This window comes from Dipteris shenzhenensis, chromosome 27, assembly GCF_047967505.1.
Source record: "Dipteris shenzhenensis isolate YYH24624 ecotype China chromosome 27, Dip_SZ_1.0, whole genome shotgun sequence".
In the NCBI taxonomy this organism is placed as follows: Eukaryota; Viridiplantae; Streptophyta; class Polypodiopsida; order Gleicheniales; family Dipteridaceae; genus Dipteris; species Dipteris shenzhenensis.
The window spans coordinates 44,200,098-44,226,088 of NC_141622.1; the positions used below are offsets into that span (position 1 = coordinate 44,200,098).

At 40.7% G+C, this 25,991-nt stretch overlaps 1 protein-coding gene across 5 annotated transcripts in view; it reads left to right on the plus strand.

The window, feature by feature from the left end:
- LOC147884356 (E3 SUMO-protein ligase SIZ1-like) overlaps window positions 1-2,708 on the plus strand; it is a 47,916-nt gene extending 45,208 nt beyond the window's left edge. Inside the window, exons 17-18 of one of the 5 annotated variants that reach the window (XM_087399150.1) lie at window positions 113-365; window positions 2,245-2,707. In XM_087399150.1, the coding sequence (XP_087255276.1) occupies window positions 113-264 (152 nt within the window). In that variant the 3' untranslated portion in view covers window positions 265-365; window positions 2,245-2,707. Of the gene's footprint in view, window positions 1-112; window positions 366-442; window positions 1,825-2,244 lie in introns of those variants that run through there. The other 4 variants (XM_087399148.1, XM_087399149.1, XM_087399146.1 and 1 more) reach the window with 4 other exon arrangements.
- The last annotated feature ends 23,283 nt before the right edge of the window (window positions 2,709-25,991 follow it).

Genomic DNA, 25,991 nt, shown 5'->3' on the forward strand with positions numbered 1-25,991 from the left:
ATCTAGTTTTAAGCGTCTCTCAACTGTATAGCTTCTCACCTAAATGAGATTTCACAGTATGCCGACTTTGGATTTTGGAAATGAGTGTGGGGTTCATTTGTTTGCTTGGCAGCTTCAGTTCTTCTTGACATGAGCACTCATGGAAGACGAGCAGTGTCTGGAGACAGCATGACACCTGTACAGAGAAGGACATCAGGCATTGCTATCCATCGATCTTCTCCTCGACCAAGAAATTATTTTCGAGTGGATTCTGACTCTGAATAATACTCTGTGGCTGCTTTGTAAGAGTGTATATTTTTGGCTGACAATCTCTACGAGAGAAAAGTCCATGGCGGTATCGTCACTCGTGTATTTGTTGGTGCTGGGTAAGGCTATCATCTTATTTTGGACTGTTCATCTGTGTGCTTTACTCAGTGATTCAAAGTGAGCAATTTTTTTGCAGAAAGCTTAACGAGCTTTGGCACTTTGGTCAGTCATTGTGCTTGAGAGAAGATTGTCAACCTTAGAGTTGCAGCAGGTCTCCTCAGATTTTGGTTGCCTTATGATTCTTGTGGTCCTGAGAACAAGGGGAATTCGAAATAATATCCATTTATTCAGCTTATAAAGTGGCCCCTTTTCAAGATGTATGAATTAAAAAGTTCTCTGCTCCTGAGAACTGAAGGGGTCTGATTACCAGAGGGAAGTGAAGAAGGAATTGCGCTTGCCAGTGTGTATCTTTGCACTTGTCTGAAAACCTGCACCTCAGGTTTTTTGGCCCTTTTATCTTGTGCAATGTCCTAGTACTGGTCCACTGTGATACTGAGATGGCGGCTTTGCTTGGGCTATCTGGGATTGCAACGATATGAACAAATAAACCTACAGATTTGCTTGGGCTGTCTACAATGCCCTGCATTTCCTGGACTTGAATGTGCAGGTTTCTTATGTCTGCTAGAGATATTCATCCCTTGTGTAATTTTTTACATTGAGTAATATACCCATCGGTTTATGTTACAAGATGTGGGCTAGGGTATCTACAAACAAACCATGTGTCAATGTAACAGGTTGAACTCTAAAAAATGGACCTGCTGGTCAGCCAGCCTTGAAGTTTGATCTGTTTCTGGCAGATAATCTCATCCCCTAATTTCACAGATTTCTTACCAGTCCCAATAGATTGGGAATCCCATGTTTTGGGTCCTCTTGCCCTTGCACATCAAAGCAGATCTTGGGGCAAGCTGCAATGCGAGCCACTGGCACTGGATGTAGCACCTATCACTGGCCAGTGTCTTCTTTGTCCCGGAACCAAGAACAAGCTTTATAGTTGGTCAGTTGACAATGAGGGTAGATGCCAGACCTGTGGGGACTGCACATGCTGTAAAAGGCCCGGTCGATCTTTTGTTAAAGGTTTCACAGATAGACTGCATTAATGTTTCCCCCTATAACTATAGGATCATCAATGAAAATTACATAGCATCTAGAGGAGAGGGGGGATCATCTAGCTCGAGGATGTCACCACACCATCACATGTACCAAAAATAAGAAATAAGAAATAAAAATAAAAAAGTAAAAAATGAACGATAAAGGAAGTAAGAAAGCAAGCAAGCAAGCAAACAAGCACCCTTCAAAAAGAAAAAAGAGAAAAAAACACAAACAAACAAACACCCTTCCCCTTCAGTGGCCTCAGCTGCCTCAAATGTTCGGTTGACTCCATCGTGGTGGAGACTTTGCAGCTAAGCTGGACAAAAGATTTTAATGAGGCAGGTTGCTGGCTTTAAAACTGATTGGGTAATGATTATGCTGGTAGACCTACTTCCATCATCCATGTACAGCTTACTCTTTTGAACCTCTACTTTTATATAAGACAGGATGCTGGCTGTGAACCCCCCCCCCCTTCCCCCACCCGTTACCCTTTCTTCCCCTTTTCTTTGTGTGTGTGTGTTTTGGGAGGGGGGGAGGGGAGTATTTTATTGCCCCCCCCCGCCCCCCCCCTTCGCCCCTTCCCCTTTTCTCTCTGTGTGTGTTGTTTTGGGAGGGGGGGGGGGGGGGGGGGAGTATTTTATTGCCCCCCGCCCCTTCCCCTTTTCTGTGTGTGCGTGTGTTGTTTTGGGAGGGGGGGGGGGAGTATTTTATTGTTGGCCATGCCTGAGTTTGGTATTTTATGAGGGGCCAGTGTTGGTGTTTGTGATCTGATTTGTTTGCTCCAAAGATTTATGAGCTGCTTTTTTATGCCGTGATCCAAAAGGTGATGTGAAAGTGCTCGTTGTGTAGGAGAACATCTATAAGGCACTCCAACAGGCAGTGTGTAAAGGCTATGAGCAGGTGATGACCAGAAAGTTTTGATGGTATGATTGTCAGGACCTTGGAGAAGATTGATGAGAACAGTCACAAATGCCATGTGCGGTAGTGCCAGCCTTTATTATGAAACACAGCACTGTTTATGTCCTTTTCAATTCTCAGAACTGCAGTGCAAGGTACCAAGGAAAGACCTTACTTTTTTTGTCAACCTTGTTATGGAATTTAGGTCATGAAAAGATCACTGCAGGATCTCAAAAATGCATAAACGCTGTGGATGTACAGGTGTATCATCGCAGCAGACAGGCTAGCCTTTCTGGCACTTAGTCCTTGTAACTTTAGCATTTGGATTATGTAAAGTTCCTGAAATTTTGGCCATATTGATGTGGCTATTGGAGTTTTCATAATGATTTTGAAAGCTCATTGTTAAATAGTATAATATTGTCAAGATATCCCATCATTTACTACTAAAAGTGGGCTCTTGCTTCTCTTTTCTTTTCTGGGGCAGGGGGTGTTATTTTGGGGGGCATGCAAAAGTTGCTCATATACCTATGATGTTGCAGATCTGAACTAACTATACTAAATCTGGACTCCATCCAAACTGAATCTGGCTTGTAAGGGCACATGGATATATGTGCATACGCACATACATGTGCATGCTCACACACGTGGATACTCGTACCAAACGATTGATTCGCAATGGGTGGAATATATGGTGCACGTTTAAAACCCAAAATAAGAAAAGGTAAAATTTTATGTCTTGCGTGTTACAGCCATCAGAAACGATTGATTCATCATGAGGTGTGCAGATGATGCACGTTTAAAACCCAAAATAAGAAAAGACAAATTTTTATGTCTTGAGTGTTACAGCCATCTTTATTTCAAGCTGTGTGCCCTAATGCACCATGGCACCCGGCTCTCCAAGTTTCATGCCTACATGCACCATGGACACATGTATGCACACCCCTGTGACTTGGCCACTGATTAGATATGTACATGCCAACCACATGAAAACATACAGCGACACATGCATGTGCTTGCACGTACACTCCCATCATGCTTTACGTGCACACTTGCACATGCTTATGTTAAAACTTGCACACGTTCCAAAGATTACAACATGCGGATACATGCATATCTGCATCACTCACCCAAATGTTTACAAGAATGCACATATCTATATATAACACAATAGTAAGCATATACATCATCAACTGGAGCATCTATACATGATTTTAGCATATGTGCGCTTATGCACATTTATGGTCGGGAATCGCACATGTAGATGTTAACATCAATACGTTGCACATGTAATGGATGCAAACTCTGATCATTGTTGCCTCTCCTTTGTTGCCCTCTTCCATCTCTACTCTCCCTCTCCTCCCTATCCTCTCCTCTCCCCCTTTAGAGTGTTGCAATGCTTAACGTTGGTTGCAAGCTCTAAAATTGTAGCTCATACAAGTTCTTGATTTTCTAGTTGATGGGGTTTCATATTCCAAATGGGAGCCATCGCTCTTTTAGCTCTTTAGTTCATGAGTTGATTTTGGTGGAACTCTCTAGTTGGCCTCTTGAAATAGTAGCTTATGCGGCTTTGTTGTTACAATGGAATGGCCTTCCAATCTTTCTTGATTTATTGCCTTTAATATTTCGTGCCTTGGAGTTTATCAAGTGTGATTGTCACTTTACTTGGTGCTCGATAGTGTTGTGTTTGCCTTTCCAAGTTGTATTTCTAGTTTGTTTTTGGCTTTACCTCAGCCTTGGTTTGTCTTGTTTTGTTAAGGGATTGGCATCATCCGTGCTAAGTACTACTTGCGCAAGGTTGTTGGCCTGATTCTTGACATTTTATGCTTGAGTAGCTCTTCTTAAGAATCCCTTATCCATGTTTTGTGGATATTGTTGAACTTTGTGATCTCTTGATTGTAATAGCTAGCTCTTCTTAAGTATCCCCATATCCATGTTTATGCATATTGTTGACATTGCTTGATCGTCATTGACCACAAGGGTTTTTAACGAATGTTCCTCTTGTCATACTGCTCTACCCTTAGGCTCCTTGCAATGAAGGAGGCAATAAGATTACTGGCCCAAGTGGCTTAGAAGTGGCTTGGGAGAGAGACATACTTTTTAACAAAGCAAACTTGAAGGTTTGTGGGCTCGCTAAGCTATTACTATTGCACAAGGTTTTATTTCCTTGAGATATGAAGAACTCGTCTGTGGCTTGTAGTGTTTGGACTTACAACTCGTGCTCGTAATATTGGATAATTTTGAACACGTGATCTTGCACTTCTTACTTTTGTGTATGTTAACCTCCTTGAAGGGAACAAAACATTGTAGCTTCCTAATACAACTTTTAACTATATATGGGGTGTTATAATGAATTCAAAATCAATGGAAATCTATCTTGCCTGATCCATGCATCATAAGTACCACAATTTAGGTCCTCTAAAAGGAATTTCACTATTAAATCAAGTCCCTCGACCCATTCAATCAAGTCCCTCGGCCCTCTCGAGCCTTATGAGAAACCGTATAATGCAAATGCTCTTAAGCAAGGTAAAAAGTCCCCTGTTAATTGCGTAAGTGCTATGAAAACCATCATCGTCCATATTGAGATTAGCTTTTCCGGTTCCCTGCAACTATAAACCCACAACTCTATCATCATTTTGGGCAAGTAATACGGTGATAAGCTCTATAATAGAGCTATTCTAGAGCAGCACAAGACGAGCAAATGTTTCTGAGACATTCGGGCTGTTCCAGCAGCAACAAATATTCATAGCCATCTATGTGATTTGTGAATCCAAGGTACCAGTGCTCGCAGCTCCCACATAGACAGTAACGTAGAATTCTCTATAAATTTCCACACATAAAAATATATATTGGTGCTGCGCATCGTGGTGGATTGAACTACCGTAAGTAATACTGAGGTCCATTGCGCCTTTTGATAATCTCACACCCTTCATGGAGATCGTGGAATCTATCTTACCTTAGCAATATATCAACTATGGACCATGGGAGCACACATCCCCCCTGTGTATCACGAACTAACGACGTTTGATACTCAACAACCCAACACTTTTTCATAAAAAACAACAGAGGTCTCTCAGGAGCAGAGGTCCTCGTATACATTCAAAAATCAAGAAAGGTCTCTCAGAGGTCTCTCAGGAGCAGATGTCCGCTTAGATATGTGTAGATCCTACTGAGGCCATCAGCCAAAGTAAATAGGAGAAATCCAGCAGTTCGAATTGTCACGGCGGCAGGGACTGGTTCCTAGAAGATTCTTAAGGACAAGCTGTCACGTAATCTACTGGCATCTAGGGAGCTCGTGAGCTCAGTCCATGAACCAATGCCCGTAGTCTATGTAGTTGAAGATAATGAAAGGCAACTCATAAAGCTTAGAAGTTTACAATCTGCGTAGTGAGTGTGCTAGCATGTAGTCCCGGGCTCAAAACTTTCCCAGACGAGGGGATTTGGTTGTTCGTTGTGGCAGAAAAGTGATAGGCCGAGGTGAAGTAAAACACTCTCGGGTGTCAAGAATACATACCTGGAGAGCATCAATGCAGTGCGCCTCTTCAGTCGAAGGTCCTATGGTGAAGGAGTGCTCAAGCTCTCATGTGGTACATCAAAGCTTCTTCTGCGCTGCTGTAGTCCACGTTCCAAATCATGTAGAAGTATGTAAAGGGGTCTCCTTCAGGGAATAGAGCTTACTATAGTTTCGAGCTTAGGAGCCCTTGTAATGAGTATAGCTTCGTTCACGAGGAACAATGAGCAGTGATCCTATTGTCGATTTCAAAGCCTTGTGTCTTCTTGCCTGAGTGGACTTAGCGTGACAGCCACTTCCTCTATAACCGCAAGCCCATGAGATCTTTTTCCAAAGAGTTCTTGTACTTGTTACTTAATGCATTCTACTTCCTACTCTTAGTACTAGACCATGGCAACATTTGTCATGCCAGGTAAATCCAACCATAGTACATGTATATAGTCATAAAGGAGGCCAAATCAATTATGATTCCTATGGTGTGGGGTTCGAGGTCCGTTATAATCAAATCTCCTCCAATCACATATGAATATACATATATCCATATCTCCCTATATATAGAGAACACATCCCCTTCCTTGGGCTTGTATAGGGAAAAGCTATTAGTAATCCTTTATATCTTTATATAAAACTACTAATATATAGAGTATCTATATGCCAATGTTATCTAGCAATAATAATTGCAAACATTTGCAATCCATTGGTCAGTCCAATGCCTCTAGATGCCTCTAGTACATTCTTCTCCTCTCCATGTTATGGGACACTATATGATATAGATGATGATGTTCCCTGTCACTCATTTTCCCAAGTACTATATGTCCTTCCACACTATTAATTATTTGATCCTTACACATAGGATTCCCTCCAAAAAATCTTGTATTCCTCATGAAATTAAAAGATAGGGAATTCCAACATCCATTGGTGAACTGGGAGGTCTAATAAATAATCCCTTCATGCAAGGTCTCTCATCTTTCTGAACCAAGGGAGAATACTTGTTAGAGCCTTATTCCTCCAAAATTACTAATATACTCTTCTCAATGACGGGGTCAAAACCAGTAATGTTTTTTTGGGTTATCCAAATGTCAAACCATGGTAAAGCTATCGAGGGTATATCCCAAATCTTTTAATTGACCTATCATAAGTAGAAAAGAGACCCATAATCTAGTGTACTAAAGTTTAAATTCTTAGAGTCTTAGCAAAATCTAAAAAACACAATGCTCCCCAAGGGGATGAGTGTCTGTGTCAGTAATTCTCATCATTATCATTACTGTCATTATCATTAAAGTATTGATACACCCCGAGTACTGCAACGGTCCCCAAGGGTATGTGTGTGTGTGTGACCCACCCCCAACCCAGAGGTAAGACCACATGGTGGGGAGTAAGCCCACCATGTGGAACTTACTCCCCACCTAATAGCTAATGCCAAAAAAATGGATCTCTATGATAAGTGTCAAAGTGATATAAAAGCATGATGCCATTAGAAGATGCATAATCCAGTTTTTGGAACCAATGTTTCTACACATAAAAAGAAATCATTAGTAAACAAGGGAAAAGGACTCAAAATATTTCTAATGACAAATATTTAACCATGCTTAAAATTATCCTATGATTATGATTTAATTGTATGGTACTAGCCCCGACCAAAGGCTAGTTGGGAGATGAGTGTGTATGTTTAGATTTAATAATCCCATCAATAAATGAACTATACAATTAATTCAATCATTTGGATAATTATAATAAATTGCATATGAGAAATGGATTGAAATTTTTAAGAAAACTAAATTGAAGTAACTTTTGACAATATTGCAATCCAAAATTTTGGTAAGGACCTGAGCACTATTATTGGCAATAGAATTTTTCTTTATCTTGAGTTTGCAAACTTAAGCAAAGAATTAGAACAAAATTTTCAAATCCGTTAGGTAGTCCAAGCTCCGAGGTCAGGGTCCACTTACTTGTCACCATCCAAACAAAACAATGTGTTAGAACATCATAGTTTTGTGAGGGAAGACAGGTAATGCCTATAAACCCCAGCTTGTTATTGCTTATACCACCAAGCAAGACACCTATCAAGATTTTGAAATGATTAAAATGGGTTGTTAAAACATTAAAAAGTAGGGAGGCATTTAAATCTCTTTAAAAAAAAAAACAAACTAGAGGAGTATTCGACATGCTTGTAAATGAAAAGAAAATTATCATAGCTTATTGGAACTTATGGGGGGTATTTCTGCACCCACAGTGAGAAGCAATGAGGGGGGGTGTTCCACACCATCATGAGATAGCTGAATTAATTAAAAGGGGCATTGTCCACACCCTCCTTTGAAGGAACCAAAATTATTTTAAGAAAGTGAAAAAACAAATTTTCATCAATACCACAAAAAAGAGAAAGAAAGAAATAAAGAAATAAGCACACTGTATTCAATTAATGGGCTACAACAAAGCATAGAGTATAAATCAATTGCCTATATATAAATAAAAAGGAAAAAAGGTTGGACATACAACCATAAAAATAATTCTTAAAATTACTTATAATTCAAGAAGACCTTACTCTTAGGCCTATTTAATGTCTTTTTTATTTTGTAAATAAATAAGCAACAAATCCTTACATAGAAGATTCTTTGTTTAAAAAAAGGAAGTAAATTTATTTTAGCCAAAACAAAATTAAATGAGTCTAGAGGAAAAATCAAGAGAAAAGGTATTATTAATTAAAAAAGGGGATACAACCATAAATGAGTACCAAATAAATGGAAAAGGAAAATGTCTAAGATAAATCACAAAGAATCGACAAAATAGTTCATACTACTAAAAGAATGAATTGAGAACAAAGTGGATTTAAAAGTAATTGAAACTTACACACACACACACACACACACACACACACACACACACACACACACACACACACACACATACGTACATACATTTAATGTCTAATGTGGATACATTTTTCTTTCCAACATAGGTTATTGGTTTATGTTTTGGTAGTTTGGAACAACTTATTTCTTGACTTTTGTGTACCTGCATGCACATGATATTGTCATGGTTAATGTGGTCATCTTCACATGTCTCACACAACCTTGATAGGGACTTAGTAGCATCTAAAGTTACACTAACAAGTTGTTTTTTGAGTATCCAATAGAAAAAGAACAGGTTATAGATTTTCATTGCAAGTGGCATAGATAGTGGTTGTATTAGATTAGGAAATCTCATGGAGCACTTGAGTGTAATGGCGAAAATACATTGTACAAGGGGGAGATAAGCAATAAGAAACTAGCACCAAGGTAGTGGGACATCAAGAACTACCTACTACATGACCTCCAAACGTGATTTCAAATATGTTGAAATTGGCATTGAGAGGACTTTTAGTAGAAGAGAGGGACATGATAAGGGAAATTAGATTATGACTAAAATGAGTAAAAAGTGGATCAAAAATTTGAAACTAAGATATGGAGGTAGGGCTTCTCTAAGATTGAGACACAAAATGTTGATGGTCTCGAAATATTTATATGTGGAACCTATCCACCCACTTTGCGTATGTTTGGTCCCCCTTCCTAGGCCATCCATGGATTATAAAGGATGAGGATGCCACCATTAAGGTTTCCATACCATTGGTAAGGCCAAATGGGGCTTGTGCTTGCATCTCTTGCCAATGGTCAAAATATGCATGAACCTATGGAATCCCCCATCTAAATGTCGATATCACCATGCCCAAAGAGAGAGTCAAACATATAAGGCTGTACAGCTAGGCAAGCATAATTTGGAATCAATCTACTTTACAAGTTGCCAACTTAACGAAGAAAAAATGAACTATATGACCACAATAACTAATAGTATCTAACTTCACAAGAACACCGCTATCCAAAATGACCATGTTGTTTTTGGTCCATTGACCAAGATTTAGCATACGTTGAGATTAACATTCTCCTATATTACAAAGGTGTTTTTGCTCGTAATTTGACCAACAAATGGAAGCAACCAATTGTGTTGCTCAAAAATCTCTTATTGTACAAAGCAATAAAGCAAACATGTAATGCGAGAATTATTGATATTGATTGAGTGAAAAATGTGTAATTGTATGAGTAGATGTGATGTCTGAACCCTCCACAAAATGTAATCAAACTCTTAATGTTAATAATAAAAAACCCTTTTAAAATAAACTTACCCTAAAATAAGCTACCCATTCACCTAACCAGCACCTAACCTAACAAATCTCGCTTCTTACCATCCTCTAGCCTAACTACCCCATGCATGAGTGCATTTTGTCAATTTAGTCCCCTCTTAACTACTACTAACCTAAGTACTGCTATCCTTTCCCTTGTGCCACCGCTCCACTTCTCTCACAACTACCTTGCATGGCCTTCTTGTAACATTCATTGTGCCTATTTAACTACTCAACTCCACTTCATTTGCTTCCATGCTCTTGTGGGCCGTAAGCCTACTTTTTCATCGCCTCATCCACTACATTACACTTTGCCATTACTTGCTGCTTCTTTCGTGACACTTACTCTCCTCCTAGCCTTCCCTTATGGCCCGTGTGATTGCCCCTTGGTGCTTGGTGATTGCCTCTCAATTCTGTCTAAGGTTTTCTCTCTAGCTATTGAGATATTGATGTGGTTGTCACTGCTTTTTTTGTAGTTCTCTTCTGGCTTAGGTAGTTGGCTTTCTTCCTCTTACCACCCGTGTTGTGATAGCTTGCCTTGTACATTCGATTGATGTTATCGAGCTCGAGCTGTTACACCTTTTCCCCACTATTTGCTTGCCTCTTAATCTTACTGTTGCTGCGGAACCATTTACTCAATTGTTTCCACTACAGGCAGTTTCTTCATGGCGTCGACTCTCTGCATGGCAATGTGCATTCTACTGTGCAAAGTACTGCTGCATGGCCTACAAGACACAATTTCATTAACCACTCTATTTACATACATGGCTTGAGCACGGTGGTTGGAGAATGATATTGTTTCTTTCAGCTTTGCCTTCTCTACAGCTCAGCCCAGACTGATTGGAGCTTTCGGGCATTGAGCACCCTTGCTGTTCCAAGAGCATTACTTTGTTGGCTCTCTCGTGTCTGGAGTTGTCCTTGCAAGCTCTACACAGGTAGAAACTATCAACTACAATGCCTACTCTTCTTTCCTCCTCCTATATGCGGACGTGAGGTGACTTAGATGATGACAAAGAAAGTCTATGTGAGTGTGTATACATACATACATACATACATACATACATACATACATACATACATACATACATACATACATACATACATACATACATACATACATACATACATACATACATATATATATATATATATATATATATATATTTATAAAGCCAATTGAATATATATACTTCCATATAAACATAAATCTATATATATGGACAAAGAGACCAACCCATGTAAGTTAAAAGCATATTTGCTTTAGTTGGCTCTATATATTATTATTATTATTTTTGCTTTGAGCCTTTATTTATAGGCTCTTTGTCTTTATTTACGTGTGTGTGTGTGTGTGTGTGTGTGTATAAACAAACCACGAGTCAAGGCCATGTAAGAGAATAGTTGGCTAATGAAACAAAGAAACAAGAGCGACCTCTAGTAAGCGAAAGAAGAATAAAAACTAATACCAGTAAGGAGAGCGTGAGACTTACCACTCTTTTGTGATACTTCTTAAGAAGGGGATAAAGTAGGGTGGTAACACCAGCTCAGTCTAGTAAGGCATAGCAAGTGAAAAATAGTCAAGGAGCACAAGTAGAAGTATAGAGAGGGGTAAGCAAGCTTGAGTAGTCACCAAGACAAGGTGGAGGCATAAATAGATGCACGTAACCACGCAGAGCTCTAGATGAGTGTTGGAAAAGGTAGGTAAGCAAGCAGTAACACGTAAAGTGAAGTGTAAACCGAGAAGCAATCATATATATATATATATATATATATATATATATATATACTTAAATGGATACTTGGATGAAGAAGTATGGCTACATTGAAAATGGGAAAGGGAAACAACTATGTTGATTGAAGAAATGTCTCTATAGCTTAAAGCAAGCATCCAAAGGTTGATATAGCAAAATTGATAAGTATCTTGCTAACATAGGATACACAAAATCCAATGTAAATCATATCATCCCCACAACAAAGTTCAAGGGGAAGTCATCACCATGCATTTTGTATGTAGATGATTTGATAGAAGCAATCATAGCTTTGTAATGGACTTCAAATAACACTTCTTAGACGTATGCATTATTGTCCTAGTATTGAATTTTGTAGAGATACAGTTAGTATATTTATGAGTTAGCACAAATATGCTAACGTACTAAAGAAGACTCGTATGTAGGCTTGCAAGATTGTAGCCACTATGGAATAGAATCTGAATCTAGAAAAAGATGAAAAAAAGACAACTATGTATAGACAACTTATTGGGTCTTTGATATATATGACAATCACAAGGCTAAATATATGTTATGATATCAATCCATTGGCACACTTGTGCCAAATTCAAAACAACCACATTGGAATGTACACAAAAACAAGTTGTGTGCCTTCGCTTAATACCAATATGCTCCTATAGACATAGAAAACTCCTCAAAAGCATTTTCACTCGGTGACTATTTTGGATTAGCTTTTGACTAAAGAAGCTGCTCCCTAAGAATACAATAGCCCAAAATTTTCATAGTGAAATCCCCTCACCTATAGTGGTTTATAAACTCAATTTACATTTTAAAAAGTGGAGATAACCTAAATCAAATATACGTTATGGAAGCAAATATAGGAAGCATTGATTAAGCTACTGTTTCCTTGGCAAAACCTACATTATCATAAGTTTTTCTCCTACACCTAAGATTGCTCCCCTTACTATGCAAACACTTACCTTGCAACATCCTAATGTTTGAAGATGAAGTAAGGCTTACTATCCATACCTCTCCTTTAATTGGAATGTCCCTCCTCTAAGTCGAAGCAAAGAACTTGTTACTATTTCTACTGAGTTCTCTTCTCTAATTGATTAGATGCATGTGTATGCATGCACGTGCACATGCATGCACACACACACACATGCACGTTCCTACATGTGTGTGTATGTGCGGATGCACATGCACATGCACGTGCACGCATACACATGCACACTCACACATGCACGTTCCTACATGTGTGTGTGTGTGTGTGTGGATGCACACGCACGTGCACAGATTCCTACATGTGTGCATGTGTGTGTAGAACTAAAATTAATAGGATTGTACCTTGCATGATTCATTAGAAGGAATAGCATAAGTGAGAGAAGGAATCTGATATAAGAGATGAACAGGGGACCAAGGCCCATATCAGCTAGAGTCTAGATGATGAAGTCCCATTCAAGTCTATCATATGCTTTATCAAAGTCAACCTTCAGAAAACATATGTCTTGCTTTGTTTCTCTGGCATACTCACATCCCTCCCAAATATTGATGATGGCTTCAGGAAGATGTCTGCCCTTTATGAAGCCTTTCTGTTTTGGAAGTATCCACTTGGCCATTCTATTCTTAACTCTCAGAGCCAGTGCTTTAGCAAAAATTTTATAGCTACAGAGTTAAGCATAGTGAGAGGCCTCTAGTTTCTTAGCTCATCCTTATCCCCTTCCTTAGGAATAAGTTTAATAACACCCCCATTAATATGAGTAGGCAGATTCCCATTATTGACACTCTCTTGCCATAACAGTAGGAGATAAGGACCAACATTGGGCCATAATTTTTTGTAGAATTCAATTTGCAGTCCATCCTCTCTTAGTGTTTTGCCATCTGCCATCACCTTGACAGCCTCAAAGAGTTCATCAATAGACAGAGGTTTTTCCAGGTACTTGTTATCAAAGCTGAGTACAGTGTTCTTTCTAACATCCTTGCATAGTCCCTTGGCCTTGATCAGTTCAGTGTCTACTTGTATAGTGGAAGATAGAAGTTTCTAAAAGTGGAGATGAATGAGATCAATATTCTCCTCACTTCAGTGTCTACTTGTATGTCTACTTGTATAGTGTCTACTTGTATGTCTACTTGTATAGTGGAAGATAGAAGTTTCTAAAAGTGGAGATGAATGAGATCAATATTCTCCTTAGTAGATAGATCAAAAGAGTTGGCAGCTTTTCTAAGAAAAGGAATCTCTTCATTAGACCTTTTCCTTCTAATAAGCTTGAAGTAATCGTTGGTAGGTCTCTCAATTTTACTAGCCCACCAATCCTTGAAGTATATTTTGGAATCATTCAGAAGAATTTATTCTTCATTCTAAATTCATTTCTTTTCAAAATCAAGTCAACTTGGGCCTGTGGATCCCCCTGTTTGGCTAAGGCCTCCAAGTAACAATCATGTCTTGAATGCTGTCCATTCTCTTAGCCCTTATTTTGGCTTTGTCCTTTCTTGCTTTTTGGAGCAGTCTTTGAGTCGGTTCAATTGCTATACACCAGGAGTCATTGATTGAGATAGAATCAGTGAAGGCCATCAGCCAAATTGCTTTAACACCTTCTTGGACACTTTTAAGGTCAAAGAATTTAGGATCACCCTTAAACCATGATGTGGTTTTTTGACCTGGGCCAAAGTCACATTTCAGTTCTTGAGAAGCATAGATCCTATCCAATCTAGCCTCTCTTTTGTTGGCTCCAACTTGGCTATTGGACCAAGTGAAAATAACTCTCATTCCCATGTCCACAAGGCTTAGGTCTTCTTTCAAATTCTCCCAAAGAGTCAGTTCCCTGCCTTTGATTATTGTTCCTTTACCCATCCAACTGTCAGTGGAGTTTTCCACCATGTTAAAATCTCCCACCACAAAACATTTATTTCCTGCAAGCAGTAGTGATTCCCAACTCACCATCCTTTCCTATGTACTGTTAGGGTCATATAAAGAAACCACAATGAAAGACTGACTCTATAGAGTGCATTTGAGCATAATCCATCTGTTCTGTGTATCCAGTTCAACACCTAGTATTCCATGAGAATAGTTAGAGAGTATCCCAATCACTACTCCACCCTTTCCCTCCTCATGCTGAGTGAAGAACCATTTCCTTCTCTTATCAATAGCTATAAGTCTCTTCTCTAGAGAGGGTCCAAAGATTTTAACTTCTTGTAAAGTAAGGAAAGTAGGGGAAAGATTGTTGGTTCTCAGCCAATAAGCTAACTCTTCTCCTCTGCTAGGGTTAGTGAGTCCTCTGACATTGAGGGAGAGGATGGCTATTGGTTTACTTAACATTCTTTTTGGTTCCCTTTCTGGCCTTGGGATTGGGGCTGTTGATCTGGGGGAAGCACTTTTTCCTTGAGAGAGCTTTCTCTTACTTTGCACTTGAGTAAAAGTCTTGCCTTGAACCACAATATCCTTTTCCATAGTTGTGACCATGTCTTGATCAGCTTCTAGGTCTTCCTCAGTGATCTTGGAAGAGGTTATCTCATCCTCTCTATTGATGTCCTCTTCAAAATCCTTTGACCAGCTTCGCTCTATATGAGAATCTAGATCCATATTCTAATTTTTCTTTATCCAATCTTTAGTTTCACTCGCTGCTAGGGAATCAAATGCATTGTTAAGTGCTAGAAAGTCATCTAGCTTCCCTTTGCCTTTGTCAAGAGAGAGTAAGGGTTTGGCAGGATCTTCCTTTTGGAGAGTCATCTAGCTTCCCTTTGCCTTTGTCAAGAGAGAGCAAGGGTTTGGCAGGATCTTCCTTCTAGAGAAGGATTCTTTTAGGAGAGCTGGGACCTTGGGGATCCATCTTTCAGTTTGCTTGCTTTTGATAGGTGCATGAGGATCCTTGGGTTTAGCTCTGGCTCTCCTCTATGGGCAGTTTTTAACTACACGACTTGGCAGTCCACAAAGGAAGCAGGAGTTTGGGAGATTTTTATAGAGAAGGGGCTGCTCTTTGTAGACACTACCATTCCTATTCACCATTACCAAGGTGCTAGGCAGATCCTCAATAATGTCCATTTTGATACAAACCTGAGGATTAGCTCTAGGATTAATAAAGTTTTATTTCTCAACTCCAACTATCTCTCCCAACCCACTGCACAGAGAGGCGATTTGGTTGCAGAAAGAGAGGGGCAAATCTGGGAGCTCAACCCACACAAGGGTAGTAATAGTGGACCTAGGTAGATCAGGATTGAAGTTCAGCTTCCACTTCTCTAAGTAGAGAGGTTGGTGTCTGATAGTCCATAGAGTACAGTTGAGAGCCTTGGAGGCCATGCTAGGAGACTCAAAGAGGAAGACAAAAAAACCTTTCCTTAGAAATCTAACATTAGTAACACTGATGCCTTATCTCACCCAGTTTTTGTTCTCACCCAACTCTCAATGAAAGCTAAAGGAGGTATGGGTCCTGGAAGGAATTCTATCAGAGCATGAGTGCTAAGCCAATCAATAGAATCAGATAGAAGATCTTTGTTGATAAAGGCGGTGATTTGCTTACCTCTTGTAGATTTTTGGCTCTCACCGACAATAGCCTCTTTCTCTTCACATCAAGTTTGGAGCTGTTGTCTGGGGCCTATGGGTCATCCTTTTCTTTCTCACCATGAAACTGCTTTTTAGTTCCTTCTTTTTCTCCCCCATGCACCCAGTCATTCTCACTTCGGGGGTCTCTTTGATTTGTGCTTGCGCTTGGAAAACCTCTGGAAGGAATAGCTCCTTCTTCACTTCCTTCTCCATTGCCAACCGTTCCCTTTCCTCTCTCACCTCTTTCACCTCACTCGGGTTCTTGAGTTTTGCGCTAGGGTTCTCTGATTTCTTGTAGCTTTACATTGGGACTATCTCGTCCTTCATTTTCTTTGACTTCTGTCTATCCTGGGTTGGCAAAGCGAGAATTAGTATCCTTTCTTGCTAGGAGGGAGAAGAACCCGCCTCTAGCTTTTTGCGCTGCTGTCGTGTAGGATACTGTGGCCCCCCCTCTCTTAGCTCGGAAAGCTGATGGGGAGCGTCCATTTCTGTCCTGTGGTACTGGAGCTTCTTTAAAGATGGAAGATGCTCTGTCTTACCTAAGGGCCCCTGTGTCGCTTTTCAGCATCGACTGGCAACATTCAGCTGAGAAAGTTTTCTCTTTGGCAAGTTACGGGAAAGTGTCTTCAAATGTCAAATCAGCAGACCATTTTAGATGGGATCGAAGATCAGGACAAGACATGCCATTACTTCAGTCTTCTTCTTCCATGTCATTTTGGATGGGATGGAAGATCGAAGATCCAGATGAGACAGGTTGTCACTTTAGTCTTCTTCTTCCATGTCATAATCATAGTCTTTTCCAAGGTTATTTCCAATGTCAGATCTATGTGGTGGGCGGGGGAATCTAGTTTGAATACCTCCATCCCCGTCTCCTTCACCATCCTCTATCTTCATCTTCCACCTACAATTCCTTACTTCTCATTCTCAATGCAAGAGCTTTGGCATAGATCTTGTAAGAACTATTTAACATGGTTAGGGGGTCTCTAATTTTTTAACACTGTCCTGTCTCCATCTTTTGGAATGAGCTTTATAACTCCTCCATTTAAGTGGTTGGGTAAGGAGCCCTATTCAACACTCTCTCTCCAAACTGCCATTAGAGAAGGGCCCATTGTGTCCCAAAAAAACTTGTAAAATTCTATTGGAAGACCATGCTCCCTTGGAGTTTTGCCATTAGCCATAGAGAAGGCTGCCTCTTTTAGTGCTTACAGAGGAAGGTCATTTTCTAATTGCATTTTGTCCAAGCAAGAAACTTTATATTGTCTGATTGCTTGGCATATGTCTCTAGCCTCCAAAACCTTATCATCGCTTGGGTCAACTGTACTTAGTAGGTTCTTGAAATGACTGACAATAATCTCCACATTTTCCTCTTGTGTTTTGACCATATCACCATCTTCCTTTTGCAAAAGAGGGATTTCCTACCGGTTTCTCTTTTTTCTAATCCTCATTAAATTTTATTTGGTTGGTCTATCAACTTTTCCTGCCCACCATTCCCTCGAGAACCTTATCGCCACTTGGGTCAACTATACTTAGTAGGTTCTTGAAATGATTGACAATAATCTCCACATTTTCCTCTTGTGTTCTGACCATATCACCATCTTCCTTCTGCAAAAGAGGGATTTCCTCCCGGTTTCTCTTTTTTCTGATCCTCGTTAAATTTTATTCGGTTGGTCTTTAACTTTTCTTGCCCACCATTCCCTGAAATATATTTTAGCAATATGGATCTTGATTCGTTGTTGGATTCTGATTTCCTTTCTTTTTTCCAAATGTTGTTGTTGGGCATTGCTATCCTTCATTCTTGCCCTTTGTTCAAGTTGTTCCAGCTCTCATTCTTCAACTTATCCATCCTCCTTATCCTGATGGAAGCTCTGCTCTTTCTGGCCTCTTTTAAGATTACTTACACACTTGCTACATCATCTTGCCATCCCTGGGAGCAAGAATTTGCAGCAAAGAAAGCTAAATTCTATCTCTCAATAATATGTTTCTGTATAGTCTAGGGTTTGAATAGAGAGGGGTTTGTTTTAAACTAGGAATTACCTTTTTCCCTATTTCCCAAGTCAATCCAAGCTAGCACTGGCTTATGATTTGAAAGAGTGAGAGAGGAAAAGGTTCTTTGCTTGACTTTCAAAGCTTGATCTACCAGAGATTGGGCAACATAAACTCTGTCCAACCTTAATTCTCTTCTTAGATCACCTATTTGTCTATTGCACCAAGTGTATGTGCTAGGTAAACCTATGTCAACCACTTAAAGGTTTTCCTTGAGGTCTTCTCAAAGTTGAAGTTTAGGGCCTCTAAGTACAGACCCTTTTTGTAACCACCTGTCCTTTGAACTCTCAACCATATTGAAATCCCCTGGAATAACAGTGTCACTGCCCAAGTTCATCATTGCATCCCAAGTGGCTCTTCTGTCCATTGATCTAGTTGGGGCATAAACTGAAACTATAGTAAAAGAAATCCTTTTCAACTTGCATTGTAGAGCAAGCCATCTGTGATTTAAATCCTAATGGCAGTTAAGAACACAGTCTTTGTATAGTGAGATAGTATTCCAATTGCAGCTCCTCCTCCGCCTTATCATAATTAGTGGTAAACCATATCCTTCTGTTGTCTATACTCTTGAGTCTATTTTCCAATGCATCGTTAGTGACTTTAACTTCTTGCAGAACAAGAAAGGTTGGAGAAAGAGAATTTTCTCTCAGCTAGTTGGCTAGTTCTTGACCTCTCCATGGGTTAGTCAATCCACAAGAGTGTGAGGAATGAGTAAGGACTACTTACCATTCTTACTTTTCCCCTTTTTTTCCTTGGGGGCAGGGCTTTATGGAAGAATTCTAGGGATGACAACCCACTTGAATGATGCTTATCCTGAGTCTAAAATAACTCGAATGATGTCCCATCTCACTGAAGATCACGGATGGTAGCAACTAGTTGGATTGGTGGGATTTGCAACCTATATTTGAGCTCCCACTTCCTGGAGCTGAAGGCATGAGCATTGGCTGTGATAGATGAGTTCACGTCGCCTCATGCAAACCATATTATATTGCCACCTATAGCTTACAGTATGGAAGTCATGCAAACTATGTTATATTGCCACCTATAGTTTTCGGTATGGAAGTCATGCTAGATGTTATGCAAAACCTCCAATAGATGAAGACCTTAATTCATTGATTGCCTCTTCATCACCCTCAAAGTCATCCTAGGGTGCTGTGGCAATTGGTGAGAGTGCTCTCAATGGAAGCAAGAATGGAAGAGGGAGAGAGAGAAATAGAGGCACATACTAGTTTTCGTGGGTGCAGAACCACCCTAAACTTCTTTTTCATTCATTTATATATGTGTTTGAGTATTGTACATAACCGGGGTAAAGGCACAGTGACCTTTAACCCCCACAACCTCCCACTTAAAGGACAATGTGCCTTTAAGGGAGAATAACCAGTGAGCATACTATCCAATGCCCATCAATACACGACAATACTCAAACCGCTGAGGTAGACTCTTCGTCAGCATATCTGTAGGGTTATCATCTGTATGAACCTTGACAAGCTCTATGCGCTTGTCCTCAAGTACCTCCCTCATGAAATGGTACCTGACCTCAATGTGTTTGGTATTTGCATGAAAGACCGGATTCCGTGCTAGCTGAATAGCACTCATGGAATCACTATGCAATGTCAGTACACCTGTATGAATCCCCAAATCTCCCACTAGCCGATCAAGCCATATAGCCTCCTTGCAGCCCTCTGTGGCTGCAACATACTCAGCCTCTGTGGTAGACAAAGCAACACACTTTTGTGCACGAGACATCCACGACACTGCACCACCTGCAAAGGTGAACGCATAACCAGAAGTGGATCTCCTACTATCCACATGCCTTGCATAGTCTGAATCTGTGTACCCAAGTACACGCATGTCTCCTCCTCTACCAAAGCAGATGCACATCTCCTTGGTACCCTTCATGTACCTCATGATGCACTAAACTGCCTCCCAATGCCTCTTTCCTGGATTAGCCATATACCGGCTAACAACTCCCACTGCAAATGCAATGTCTGGTCTAGTAGCTATCATAGCATACATAAGACTCCCGACTGCTGATGCATAAGGAACCTTGGCCATCATGGCCCTTTCCTCATCTGATTTGGGACTATCTGTATGACTCAGTTTCACTTATGGAGGCAATGGAGTACTCACTGCCTTCCCCCCCTCCATATTGAAATGCTGCAATACTTTTGTAACATACTCTTTTTGTGAAAGCCAAAGGAGTTTCCTACTCTGATCATGCACTCATCATGCATGATGCGCATACCAAGAATATGACCCGCAAGTCCCAAATCCTTCATATCAAAGGCCTCATGCAACTTGGCCTTTAATGCATCTAGCTCATAAGATCCTTGCTAGCCAATAGCATATCATCCACATATAGTGCCAAGATTATCAGGCTATTATCCTTAGCCCTTTTAGTGTAGAGGCAGTGATCAATTTCACTCCTTCTAATACCCTAGGACCGAATGAAAGCATCAAAATTTTGATACCATTCTCTAGGCGCTTGCTTAAGACCATAGAGACTCTTCTTCAGCTTGCAAACTTTGCCCTTTTCTTCAAAGCCTTCCGACTGCACCATGTAAATTTCCTCATGCAAATCCCCATGTTATAAAGCTATCTTGACATCCATCTGCATAAGCTCCATATGCTCTGATGCCACTAGTCCAAGCATGCATCTAAGTGTGGTCATCTTCACAACCGGAGAGAATATCTCATCAAAACCCACACCCTTCTCTTGCTTGAACCTTTAGTGACCAAACGGGCCTTGTACCTAGGCACATCATCACTTGTGACCTTCATTTTATAGACCCATTTACATGGCAATGCTTTCTTTCCATGTGGCAAAGAAACCAAGTCCCAAGTCTTATTCTTCATAAGTGAACTCATCTCTGATTGCATCTCTGATTGCATAGCATACTCCCACTTGTGTTGATCCTCGTGCATCATAGCTTCTCTGTAGCAAGAAGGCTCCCCGCAATCAGTAAGCATCACATAGTCTACCCCTAGAACATACCTAATAGGCGATCTAGACACTCTAGATGATCTTCTCAAGGGCATTTCAGCTTGCTGTCCCACCTGCATATCAGCCACATTTGGCTCATCATTTCCACCAATAAATGATCCATCATCTACCCTTGATTATATACCTGTGGGAGTACTTGGTGGTACCATTTCTTGCACATTTGGTGCATGGACAGGTTGCTGTCTATCAACATATGCAGGTGGATTCACATCTTGGAAAGTGATTCTCCTCATTTCCACATCCCTCATGGGTGCCTTATGCATCTTCTTCTCATTAAAGACTACATCATGGATGCGTATGATCTTCTTTGCTTCTGGATCTTGCTTCTGGATCCCAGAGATGATAGCCCATCTCTCTACTTTCACCATAACCGAGAAAGATGCATTTCCTAGACTTAGGATCTAGCTTCTTTCGAAGCTCTTTTGGCACATTGCATATGCCTCACACCCAAATATACACAAATGAGAGTAAGAGAGCTTCTTGCCACTCCATGCCTCTTCAGGAATACCACCATCCAAACTCTTACTAGGTGATCTATTGATCACATCCACTGCAGTCTTCATTGCCTCAGCCCAAAAACCACCAGAAATACTTGCATTGGAAAGCATGCATTGCAACCTTTCTTGAATGGTATGGTTCATCTTTTCTGCAACTGGATTTTGCTCTAGAGTATGAGGGGATGTGAGCTCCCTCTTAATCCCATGTGTATCACAGAAATGCTAAAAGTCATGAGAGAGATACTCTCCACCATTGTCAGTTCGTAGGCATTTAAGCGTTCTACCTGACTGATTCTCAACCAAGGCTAGCCATTTCTGAAATACCTAGAACACATCACTCTTCCGAGCTATAGCATAAGCCCACACTTTCCTAGTTGCATCATCAATGAATGTCACATAGTATTCAGCCCCGCCTAATGACCGTATAGGCATGGGACCACATACGTCTGAATGCACCAAATCAAGCTTTTCAAACTCTTTCTTTCCCCTTCTTTTATGGGCTGATTTAGTCTGCTTCCCATAGAGACAGTGCTCACAAAATTCAAAATCAGAGAAACTCAAATGCGGTACATAACCCAAACGACATAAGAGTTTCATTCCATTCTGGCTCATGTGCCCCAACCTGCAATGCCACAAAGAAGTGCTTGGCTGCTCGGTTATTGCAACAACATGATCAAATACCCCTGATACATGTAAGGGATACAAAGTCCCACACTTGGCACCCCTGGCCAAAAGCATAGAGCCCTTCATAATTTTCCAACTCTGAAAGCCAAAAGTGGTGTGAAAACCAGCATCATCTAGCTGACCCACTGAAATAAGACTCTTGGTCAACTTAGGCACATGTCTCACATGTTTCAAAATAAATGCAGACCCATTTGCAAAAGAAAACTTTATGTCACCTACTCCCACTATGTCACATGCATAGTCATTTCCAAGATGCACACAACCTGTCTTTCCATTGTCATAAGTGGAGAACCATTCCCTATGGGGAGTAACATGGAATGAAGCACCAGAATCCAAAATCCAATCTTGGGAATATGCATCATCTGAAGTGGTAAGCAACTCTGCAGATAAACTAGACATGAAGAGAACGTCATTGTCACTATCATGTGTGATTGCATTGATCTCCTGAATCTTCACTTTTCCTTTGTCCTCTCTTGGACTCTCTTCCTTTTGATTTGCACCCCAATTTGCATTCTTTTTCTTATCCTTTTGCTCTCTTTTCAGCTTGTAGCAATCCTTTTTCATATGGCCCTTCTTGCCACAGTGGTAACACTCAATGTTCCATGCCCTGGATTTGCTACGAGACTTTCCTCTTTCTTGGGACTTCCCCCTAAACTGTGATCTGCCCCTTTGCACATTTAAGGCTACATCCTGCTTGTTGCCATCCATAGACTTCCGTCTAATCTCCTCGGCCAACAAGCTACCCACAACAACATCAAATTTCAGTACTCCACCAGGTGCAGAGTTACTGATGGCTGTACGGAAGGTATCCCATGAGGATGGCAATGAACATAAGAGAAATATTGCCTTAGTCTCCGCATCAAAAGTCATATTCTGAGCCTGAAGCTGGCTGAAAATAATATTGAATTCATTCAAGTGAGGAGCAATGGAGACCCCTTCCTTCATCTGCAGCTCAAACAACCTCTTCATGAGGTAAACTTTATTAGAGGTAGTTTCCTTTTCATAAGTGGCACACAGTTTCTTCCATAAATCTTCCGTAGTCTACTCATTTACTATTGTGAAATAAACTGACTCTACAAGATGAAGTCTAATAGTAGATTTTGCTAATGCATCCAACTCATTCCAATCATTCTCAGACATATTTGCAGGCTTAGCTTCAATCCCTGCCAAGGGTTTAATTTGCTTCTTTTGAATAAGCACATCCCTTATTTGTTCTTTCCATAAAGAAAAGTTTGTCCCATCAAACTTTTTAATGCTAAAAAACTCCTTTTCAGACATGGAAGAGGATGCCATGATGTAAATGAAGCAAAAATCCCAAATGCTAGTGCCTACAAGAGAGAATCACACCAAATACTAGGTGCACCCAAATGTGCATGCCACAATAGAGTGAAATATCACCAAAACTCATGTCTCAAAGCATCTGACTCATGTGCATATACTATGCATCCATATGAGCAAATCCGGTCCAAAAGAAAATGCCAACTGCAATGGCAATCCAAAATGCCAATAAGTGCCAAATGACTCAAGCATAAACATCGTCCACTAGCTTATGCATTAATAATATCTCATCCAAGAGAGCATAGCACTATCAGTGCATCACCTACAATGTGTCAAAGCTGTCCCTCAGCATAAAATAGCATCCATGTGCAAAGTGTCCATAAAAATAGCATCCGACAAGGCAATTTGGGCCTATCAGTGCATCCAATAAGGACTGCAATGCATCCAAATGGCCTATAAATCATCCATTACAACCCCATGCACACCACAAATGAGCGTGGTGTGCATAAGGGAAAAACGCAGAAACTGACACATTGAGTCAGAAATCCAATGAAATGATCCTAGATTTAAGAATGAAGGTGTTTCCAAGCTCCTGAAGTGAAGTGGACACCAAAAGCAAGCAATAGTTGCCTCTACAAGTCAATACGGAGTCTCTGTCATCGAACGGAACAGGGAAAAGCTCAAAAAACGACTTTTTCTTTGAAAACACTTAACAGGCTCTCAAAAACACTTCGCAAAACCAAAGTGACTTTTCCAAAGGTTCCTCCAAGGTCTGTACACACTTGGATGCAAGTAAAGTCATCCACAAAGATTCCCACAGAGCTTCTCCTTCCTCCCACAGAGCTGATGAGCTTCAAGCATTCACGCACGCTCAGCTAGACCACTCGGGCTTTGATACCAGTTGAGAGTGCTCTCAACGGAAGCAAGAACGGAAGAGGGAGAGAGAGAAATAGAGAGCCATACAAGTTTTGGTGGGTGTAGAACCACCCTAATCTTCTTTTTCATTCATTTATATATGTCTGTGGGTATTGTACATAACCGGGGTAAAGGCACAGTGACCTTTAACCCCCATAATTGGAGGCGTGACAATGTGCATGGACCTATGTACAGCTGTGACAAGACCAAATACGATGGAAGTTGTGGTATTTACACATGTGCGACCAACTAGGTGAGGCATTGAACCCCAAGGCAGGCTTCCTCGATGATTTTGAAAGATGAGGCATTGTGGGCCATTGCCATATCCTATTGTAGGACTTGGCATTCTTGATAGAGATCTTGGGCATCCATCCTTAAATTTAGCCTTGTCTTGTCAGCAATCAAGTTTAGGATCTACTATCACTCGGGGTTTTTCTTTTGGTCATGAGTCTTAGGCATGGGTGGGGGCAGAGGGAGCACCAATTGGGTTGGAGGTGGGGTGGTGAGAGGTGTCTGATATGAGGCGAGATCAACTGAGGTGGCCACCTTTTGTGATTGCACCCTCCGCTATAGCATGCAGAGTTGTTGCTAGAGGACGAGATCTCCTTGTCATACTATCCCTCCTACTTACTCCATGCTTTGCTCTCCAACTCAAAGTTGAGGTGGGCTACTTGCAACTTTGCAACTCTACCTCGTACGTGTCGCAAATGTGTTGGAGTGCCAATACTTGCTTCTTAAGGAGCACAATCTATGGGGAGTCGACTGATGCATCCTGGGCAAAGTCGGCAAGGAGTGTGAGGGCATCTGGGTGGGGTGTCTCGACACCTTACCTTCTAGAGAGATCTTGCCCTGTAGCATGGTTGTTAACCATTTGTGTATCATTGGCTGGGACACCTTCACCGTGCTTAGATTGATGATTATTTATTGGGGTTGGTGATCTAAAAAATTTATTGGGATGGCATGATGGATGCAGTTCCAATGTTTACAACTGATTTAGGACCTTGCAAAGGAATCCATTCACTTGCAACTAGGCATGAGTATTTTTGCAGTCGGTTAGTGTGCTACTGCCATTGCGCTCCTACATGATGAGCTCAAAGAGATCCAATAAAGTTGTTGGATCCATGGGGATGTGTTTTTCAGTTGTCTCTTTGAAGGAAATTTCTCAAAGTTTCCAAGACCTTCTCATTGATTGCCATGTGGCATTTTGGCTAAGGTTAGGCTTCCTAAGGTTCATTTTTGCAAGTAAATGCAAGGCTTGACTGGCTCTTACTCCATCCTTGGATGAGATTTTAGAGTTATGATATAAGAGAGATATTTGCAGATTGTCTTGCTGAGTTCAAGTATGCAGTGACACCC